The sequence below is a fragment of the Neolamprologus multifasciatus genome, chromosome 4, assembly GCF_963576455.1.
Source record: "Neolamprologus multifasciatus chromosome 4, fNeoMul1.2, whole genome shotgun sequence".
NCBI classification, from domain to species: domain Eukaryota; kingdom Metazoa; phylum Chordata; class Actinopteri; order Cichliformes; family Cichlidae; genus Neolamprologus; species Neolamprologus multifasciatus.
Window position 1 is genome coordinate 24,725,043 of NC_140442.1, and position 9,290 is coordinate 24,734,332.

Here is a 9,290-nt window from a genome sequence, read left to right on the forward strand (position 1 = left end):
CTTTTAAAGCTGTCATGGCAATAACTATGTTAAGGATATCACCAGCTTTTGAATTGTTGCATTGTGAATAAAATCACAATGCAACAACTTCCAAATAGAGTGACATTAAAAACAAACGATAGATGCCATTGCTTTCTCAAAAATGTGAGCTCATTTTAGTCGATACTAGCAACAAAAAGTCACGAGAACCCCTAAGCAATACACCTGCTGTAACGTGTTAATTAGACTCTCACCGTTTAGGCCATTCCTCAGCCTTTGGCTTATGATGGGAAGGGGTTCTCTGCTTTTCTATGGAGAATTTAGTGAACCTGCGCATTTTTAAAGGCTACATTGAGTATGAATGATACATACATATGCAGATTATGGAACAACATATGGTGCATGTACACGGTGCTTTGAGTGCTCAATGAGAATAGAAAGGAAAGAAATCACTGTCTATCTTTCTAAGGGAAGGGATATATTTTTAGTAAGACAATGTAAAACCAAGAAGTAGCCTTATTATAGCAGCATGGCTCTATAATAAAGCTCCCCACTGGAAACCCCATGGTCCATTGTGAAACATAAAGCACGGGCAGCTGTGCAGGGCTACCCCTGAAACCCCGTGCCAAGCAGGGATGGGGAATGGTTTTACTTTCAAAACTACAGCATTTGCTGTCCTCAGGTTTAGCTACTATTAAAAAGAAGCTGCGATTCAACACAACACTAACTGAGAACCCAGATTCAAACTCAAAACGAGCAACTGCTTTTTTAAAATGTCCTTTTTTTTTGTTAAAAATCAAATTTAGATAGTTGATTTTTTATTTTCACTACTTTTTATTTTAATATAGAGTTTAACTTGAAAAAACAAGTATCTACATTATACACAGCGCCACAGCTTTTTGAGAATCGGGCAGTGGTGGGAAACTTTTTAGAGCGATACTTTGGCATAGCCGGGTCGACACATGGCCAGTGTCATTATTAGCTAAATGAGGGAACCTCCACCTCCCTGCACTGAGGAAAACAGTGACTGTCAGCTGGCTACTATTGTTACATCTACTTAGGAATCCCAATACAATGTTTCCTGGCTCGGTTGCACCACGAGAACAGTTGCCGTCGGTGTTTTCATGAGTTTGAACTTGATTGATTTACTTACAGTTAGCCAAGCTGTCAAAAAATGACAAGCATGCTAGCTTAGTGGGCTAGGTTAGTTAGCCGGCTCTTTTGTGTACTCCTAATAAAACACTCAAAGTAGAAAGTAGAACACACTGCTCTCATAAAAAGCACTGGATGTTGCGAACACTGATTAAAAAGCATACAGGTGTCGTTCTTTAACTAACACAGACTTATTAAGACATTAGCTAGATGCTAATATTTCCTGCTAAAGTTAGCACGTTAGCAGCTAAGATGAATGCATTTGCAGATTTGATACTTGGAGCCAGGGGCCGGTGGTGTTACAGGTGAAATATGTGTGAGCTATTTGGTGTCAGACGTTTGTGACAACCAGGTAAGCTGGTGATCCCGCTGCCACCTCAGTCTACCTGCAGTAGCCTTAATGAGGGGACTGCGGCCTGTGTGCATTCTCCATTTTGAACAATAACCTAACTGCTTCCTGCACTCATCAGCAACATTTCGGGATGCATTTTCAAACCCCTGCAGAGTGTGTGCAGACACCGTGCCAGTGGCTATATTTAAGTGCTTATTTACCCGGAGTGCTGGCGTGTGTGCTCTGACTCCGAAAACTACTCTCTGTGCAGTAGCTGGCATTATCCTCCTCCTCCTCAAGCATATCATCTTCCAGGCAGTCAGAGTCCTGCTTGAGGGCCTCTTCCTCCTCGGACTGAGGTTCCTCCTCAATAAACTCATCTTCCTCCGACCTCAGGCTGACAGCATCGTCGTCCTCCTCGCTCTCGTGGTCATCGTACACAACCGCTTTGGATGCAGGCGTCCGCCTTCCTCCACGACCACCCCTGCCTCCTCTGCCACCAGCACCAGCACCTCTCCCTCGTCCCCTGCCCCGTGTCGACGGTCCCCCTCTTCTCTTTTTCGGCGTCTTTACGGTCTCCCTTGTGGGGCTCTCAGCGTCCTCGTCCCCGCTATCCCTTAGCCTGGGCTTCAAATTCCTCCTAGGTCGCAAGCCCCGGGCCGCAGCTGGAGATGGCTCCTCGGTTTGTAGCGGTTTGGGCGGCCTGCCCCTTTTCCCTCTCATGATAGGCGAAATCTATTATTTTACGCTCCCAATGTTTGCGTCTCTTTAGCCTGCACGAACGCGAGCGAAAGCGGTACCGCCACAAAGCTGAACCGGCGAGGATTCAGACGGTGCAATAGGCCCCGTGAAGTCCCCGTGTCTTTTTCGGGTGTGAAAGCTCAAAACGTTGGCCCGGCGTCCCGTTCTGGTGCGCCGAGAGCCGCCATTTTTTCTTCTCCTCTGCCTCTCTGGCTGAACAAACAGCAGGCCCTCGCTACAGGAGTCACGTGGTGTCACTGCTTCCAGCTCAGTGGCAACAATGACCGAAATGACAATTACTCCAAATTAGTCTCATGTTAAAAGTCACACTTCTGTTTTTGTTTAGTTTATAGAAATAAGCGCACATTTTAATTTTATCCGAACATAACTGAGGCCGTCTGTTTTTCTGCATCTCCATGGCTCAGTGCCGCCCTTTAGGTTTTGTTAAGATGGGAGATAAACGGCAACAAAATAATCGAAAGTAATGCACCTAATGTAGAACTACACGTTACGACGACCTGTAAACTGGCCAATTAGCTCATATGCATGTGTGGAGGATTTCAGCTGATGCATACTTTCAGAGATTGCAATAGTTTATATACGTGCAGTGCTAATATATTAAGTCGTAAGAACTGAACAAATACAAATACTTGGTATTAATAAAAGGGTAGAGGATACTCTAATAACTACATAGAGAAAATATTCAGCAAATCTATTTATTTGGCACGATTAAATAGATTAAAAAAGTCGATGAGGTTATATTAAGGCGAGTATAAAGCGGTAAACTGAGTTAAGATTGGCTCTCGTTTCCCTGCTTGGTCCAGCGTCTAGTGCCTTATAGATACTCTTCAAAACATGCTTTATTTGTGTAACTAGTAGGATGACTGAAATTTTGCTATGAGTTGACGTCTGTGCAATTGGGGACGTATGAGTTGTCGTGGCCGAGTGGTTAAGGCGATGGACTAGAAATCCATTGGGGTCTCCCCGCGCAGGTTCGAATCCTGCCGACAACGTCTTTTTTTTTCATTTCAACAAAGATATCTTCGACGTGTATTACCTCATGCCGTGTCACAAAAGCGGAGAATTTTCACGAAATTAAGCCATTTGAATACGACGTGTCGCGTTCAGAAAACGCGCTTAATGAAATGCATTAAAACGATAGAACAGCGCCCTGCCACACAGTGATTCTCATAACCACCGCAGTTTAAAAAATCGCACATCACATATAAAACTCGGAACTTTGAATCGTTTGCACATGCGGACTCACAGATGGATGCTGTAGTCTAAAATTTTGAGGGATTTTCTGTCCTTTTTATCTGATGAGACAACAATAATAGTGGTGCACGAGAATGTAAATGTTATCCAAATGTAATTTCTAATTTTAATGAATGTACTCATCTTAACAGAATATATATTCTGTTGCCTACAATGCAGAATGAGAACAGTCACAGTGAGATTTGAACATTTCGTGGGAACACAAAGATCTGTTGCAGTGGCTCTGTGTGGGGAAAATACAAACAACTCATACTGTGATCAGCTAACCTGCTGCTCTTTGTGGATTTATACAACTGAATTCAACAAGATGTAAGTAGATGATTCAGAGCTTTCTCGACTGAGTTCCATTTCCTTCACCAACATTATACTGTACAGTGTCTTTATACTAGACAGTATACATTTGGTATAATGATTCAATTCAGTAAATGAATCTAAGCATCATCAGCCTAAATGTAGATCATTATCTGCTTCATGATGTAACCAAAGATTGACCACCACAGCCACTGTCTATCAGTCCATCGCAGTGCTTTACTGTGAATTCACCACACTACTGCAAACTAACCTGTTATCTTGCACAAACCTACACAGCATTTTAATGCAGCTTTTGAATAACACAAAGTTAGTATTGCACATACAAATCAAATATGTGATAAAAAATAGTTTTAGCAGTTTATCAGGTATCACTGAGCAGTCATTACCTTTAAATCTAACCTCTCTTCTTCCCCCCAGGTTCTGTCTTTCTTATCTATCTCTGAGTGAAACAGATGATACGTTATGTCGTAGAGCATCACTCCCTTTGTGCTCCTCCTCTTCTGGAGCAGATACTGACTACAACATAGGACACCTGCACTCACTCGCCCACTTTAACCCCTGACCATAAATACTACAAATGATACTGTTTAACCTAAAGTAACATTTTCTCAAAATGTTAGCAGTTGAGGCAAAGATATTTTGCTATCCCCTACTGACTGCCTGTGCCTCAATTTTATTCCACAACCTAGACATCCACATTACTCACACTCTCATAACACATACATATAGGGCCTTGGTGGGCATGTTATATGGCATCCAGGGAATGCTCTGTGTATCCAACCTCACCTCTGGTGCCGGTGCCCACTTCTCAATTTTAAATGCATGTAGACATTGAAGGTCTTCAGGAGGGGCCGTGCTGACACCTGCTGCTCTCTGGCAGGAAGCACATTGCCCTCGAGTGTTTTAAATGCACTTTAGAACAGCACGCAGCAACACTACATATGAGGGGGAATATCTGTTAGCCATTGGGGTGGAGGGACTTGGAGGAGGAGTTGGCTGTCTGATTGGGGTCTGGGATGCGGGGTCTCTTTGCTACTATGGAGCCAGCAGCGTCTGCTTGTCTCAACCCCAGGGAAAAGGGTAACATCTCCTGGGTCTATAGGTGCGGTTTCCCCCTGCACCTGGGGCATAGAGTATGTTTGGGGAATGTGATTGTGTGTACAGTGTCCATTTGTGTCTGTCTCCACATTGGGCGAGTGCTGAGTATTTGTATATGTGTGCATGAGGGTGGGAATGCACGTTTGTGTCTGTGTGTGCCTGTACGTCTGTGTCTATATGTCAGGTCGGGCTTCTGGCCTCTTGGCCTGGGATTCCCTTTGGCTGCCAGCAGGGCCCGCGGGCACGTCACTGCAGCCCCCTCTGGCTTCTGCACCGTGGCTGCTAGGTGACCCCTCGTCTGGGGCTCTCCTCAGCTCTTCCGAGGAGGGTGGCATGGTTGCCCTTCTGATGGTCCTCCTTGGGCTCTCGCACTCTGGGGGCCTCTGGATGTCTGGGGCCTGGATCTCCTCTATGCCTGCTTCATTCGCTGGGGGACTGGGCTATGGTTCCTCATACGCTCGAGCAGATCGTTACATGGAGAAACCTTTTGAATACAAGCGCGCTCATCCACACAGGTGTGCACACAGGTGTATGCACGGGTGTTCACAGACACAAACTACACCTTTCTTGGCTGCTACCTCAAAGCACATTGTGCACTGTCAGTCTTGCATGCTGCACAATAACATTCAATATTTAGTATTTACTGTAATTTACACTTAGCTAGATTATTGTGATGGTGTTGCGTTTATTATATTGCTCTCTTTTTTGATTGTTTTCTCTTTTTCTCTTCTCTCAACATGTGATCCAGGTGATTTTTTTTAAATGCCCTTTCTCACTGTCCCTCTTCCCTCTCTTTCTTTCTTTCTTTCTTTCTTTCTTTCTTTCTTTCTTTCTTTCTTTCTTTCTTTCCTAGTCATGTCTGTCCGTCTGTAACAACTGAAAATAAAGAAATAAAATAATAATAACAAAGGTACATTTGTTTTAAAATGTATGGAGTATCAGTGAATAAATACTCAAATAAAGTACAGTACCTGAAAATTCTACTTCATTACAGTAACGAAGTATTTGTACTTTGTTAATTCCCACCTCTGGTTGCTGGTACTACTGCTGGTCCAGCTAACATGTCGGTTAATTCGACACATTTTGCTACATCAATTATTAGTTTCTTCTTATTGTTTTCTCTCAGTTTTTCAACTCCATCTTTTCGCCAATTCTTTCTCACTAAATTGTTTCGACAAGGTGCGTCAGAGCAAAGCGAAGGTAGGGGAGGGGCCAGTCGCGTGAAGAGATTTGATTGGGTAATCCAGTGTCAGTAATGAAAATGTACGAATGGGCTGCTATCGGTGCTTGTACTGCCGGTGCGCAGCGCCCATCGGTCCAAAAGTGAGTCGGTGGCTGTATCCCAATTCAGGGTCTGCAGCCTTAACGGTCCACAAGGGCCACGTACTCAAAGACTGCTAAGGCCGGAAGTGCGAGGCTTCTGAAATGGGACGGTCTAGCCTCCGTCGCGCTGCCCAGGTTGCCTAGCAACCATGATACTAACAGCTGGAAACGTTTCATACAGCTTTGTTTGACAGAAATGAAGGAGAAAATCTTTTGTTCATTTGTTTGTTTGTTTCTACATGAGCTTTGACCATTGTCTGTAAGATTAAGGTCAGCTATTGAACTGCGTATATTTTAAAGTAAAGGCTGTAAAACCAAGTTAGTACAAACGTCACTAATGTCACATAACTTTGCCGACATGTGGCCAACAGTAATGTTTTAATGTTCTTCGTTATTAAACATTTGCACATAAATAAGTGACATAATATTCAGTACCACTTACTTAAAGTTTACTCTTCAGGCGCCCCTCATCCGCTGTTTTTTTCAGGCAAAATTATCCACACCCACCGCCGCGCTATGCATTCTGGGATATGTTGGGCCACGAAGTCTACACCGCCACATCCTTAAAATTCAGGGAAATGAAGGACGCATTTGAGGGCCGCATTTCGAGCAGCCTTCGAATTGGGACAGCCTTCATAGCGTCCCTGTGACGTAAAAAGCCTCAAAATGCGGCCTTTAAGGCTACAGACCCTGAATTGGGATACGGCCGGTATGTGTGATTACCAGTGAATCCCTGCCTTCAGGACAATGATCTTTCTTTAAGACACCACAGTTGAAATGTTGCAGTTTAACATTGTTTGCTGACTTACAGTATAGGGACCGAGCAACTTGTTGTCACCGAATCAAACCTCACGTGGAGCTTTGAAGGAGATAAGTATTTATAAGCACACCAGCAAAATGCACCAAGGAGCGGCTCAATAAGCCATTGAGTGACAATCCCTAAAAATGGGAACTGCTTGGTGTAGAAAAATTAATATTTTGCATTTTATAGATGTAATAATATATATTTCAGACCGTATAAAATAAATAATATATAAGAATTATGAATTAGAATGGTTATTAATAGGATGTAAATTAGAAGGTCTACATAGGAGGTGAGCATTAGAGTTGAAATTGATAAAATAATGTTTTTTCTCATGTAGAATAAATAGCAGCTTTTAACCAGTAGGTGGTAGTCACACACTAAAAAATGGTCTCAGCATACATTGTGGATGGAGGAGCTCCAATAATTTAAAATCCTTCGATTTAAAAAGTATGGATAATTATCCGGAGCTGTGTTACAATGATATAAAGTAAAACCATATCTTATACTTATCTAAAGTTGAAGTGTGAGATAGTTGGCGGCAGCATTAACAAGCTGGCATGGGCACAAAGAAACCAATGTTTGCAATACACAGGCGATATTTGCATGAAGAGTGTTTAAACAAAATGCCACATTACGTTACAGCAGAATATGACTAATTGTTCTGGAGGTGCTGGGAAGTGCAGGCTTTCAATGCAACTTTTGTATTGCCGTTTTCCACTTAGCGCAGCCATAAAAGTCCCCACGGGGCAGGAACATGTGGGAGCTTATGTCATTTACCTGTGATGCCAGCAGGGAGTGGAGTGGAAAGTGTCAGCCTTTGCATGCCAGATAAATACATACACTAATGAAACATGGGATCTGATAACTTCATCTCGTGTCAGACGCCTACACAGAGATCAACCTCTCACTGGATCAGGCAGCCATCCCATCCTGTCTAAAATCAGCCACAATCATCCCAGTGCCGAAGAAGTCTCCCATCTCCGGCCTGAATGATTACTGCCCTCATGAAATGCTTTGAGAGACTAGTCCTTCAGCACATCAAGGATTACCTCCCCCCAGAATTCGACCCCCACCAGTTTGCATACCGTGCAAACAGATCCACAGAAGACGCCATCGCCACAGCCCTCCACGCTGTTCTGAGTCACCTAGAGCAGCGGCAGAGCTACGTCCGAATGCTCTTTGCGGACTACAGCTCAGCCTTTAACACAATCATCCCGGACATCCCCATCACCAAACTGGTCACTCTTGGCCTCCCTCCTCTCACATGTGCCTGGATAAAGGACTTTCTCACAAACCGGCCCCAGACTGTAAGACTCGGCCCTCATCTCTCCTCCACTCGCACACTGAGCACCAGCTCCCCACAGGGCTGTGTGCTGAGCCCCCTCCTGTATTCTCTCTACACCCACGACTGCAGTTCGACCCACAACAACACTCTCATCATCAAGTTTGCTGATGACACCACGGTAGTCGGACTCATCTCAAAGGGAGATGAGGCAGACTACAGAGAGGAAGTCCTGAAGCTGGCAGCATGGTGTTCAGAAAACAACCTGGCACTGAACACTAAGAAAACCAAAGAGCTCATTGTTGACTTCAGGAGACACAGCACTGACTTGGCCCCTCTTTACATCAACGGGGAGTGTGTGGAGAGGGTCCACACCTTCCGGTTCCTTGGTGTCCTCATCTCTGCTGACATCTCCTGGACAGACAACATCTCAGCGGTCGTCAAGAAGGCCCAACAGCGGCTGCACTTCCTGAGAGTCCTCAGGAAGTACAAGCTGAACTCCAACCTGCTGCTGACCTTCTACTGCTCGTCCATTGAGAGCAAGCTAACCTACTGCATCACGGTATGGTACGGCAGCTGCACCAAGGCGGATAGAGTGAGGCTTCAGAGTGTGGTCAAGACAGCACAAAAGATCATCGGCTGCCCTCTCCCCTCCCCGATGGACATTTATTCCTCCCGCTGCCTCAGCAGAGCAGCAAACATTATCAAGGACAGTTCCCACCCTGGTTTCAACATGTTCAGCCTGCCTCCCTCAGGGAAGCGCTACAGGTGCATCAGCTCAAAAACCCACAGACTCAAAAACTGTTTCTTCCCCAAAGCCATAACCACCCTGAACTCACACATGCACCGATAACACAGCCCCCCCCCCCCCCCCCCAATTTTTTTCTTCCCACTTCCTCTATGGACCACCACTGTGCAATACCAATTCTATGTGCAATAACTCAACTGTATATACACAACACTATTTATTACATATTACTTTTTTTAAAAAA

General features: G+C 44.5%; 1 protein-coding gene and 1 non-coding gene across 5 annotated transcripts in view; one reads left to right on the forward strand and one right to left on the reverse strand.

The window, feature by feature from the left end:
- bptf (bromodomain PHD finger transcription factor) overlaps positions 1 to 2,484 on the reverse strand; it is a 28,319-nt gene extending 25,835 nt beyond the window's left edge. For 3 of the 4 annotated variants that reach the window (XM_085156371.1, XM_085156370.1, XM_085156372.1), the window contains exon 1: positions 1,684 to 2,484. In XM_085156371.1, the coding sequence (XP_085012497.1) occupies positions 1,684 to 2,185 (502 nt within the window). In that variant the 5' untranslated portion in view covers positions 2,186 to 2,484. The remainder of the gene's footprint in view (positions 1 to 1,683) is intronic. The other variant, XM_085156373.1, reaches the window with a different exon arrangement.
- A 650-nt stretch (positions 2,485 to 3,134) lies between these two features.
- Positions 3,135 to 3,216, forward strand: trnas-aga (transfer RNA serine (anticodon AGA)). Its single transcript has one exon. It is a non-coding gene; the product is annotated as a tRNA-Ser (tRNA).
- Positions 3,217 to 9,290: the final 6,074 nt, after the last annotated feature.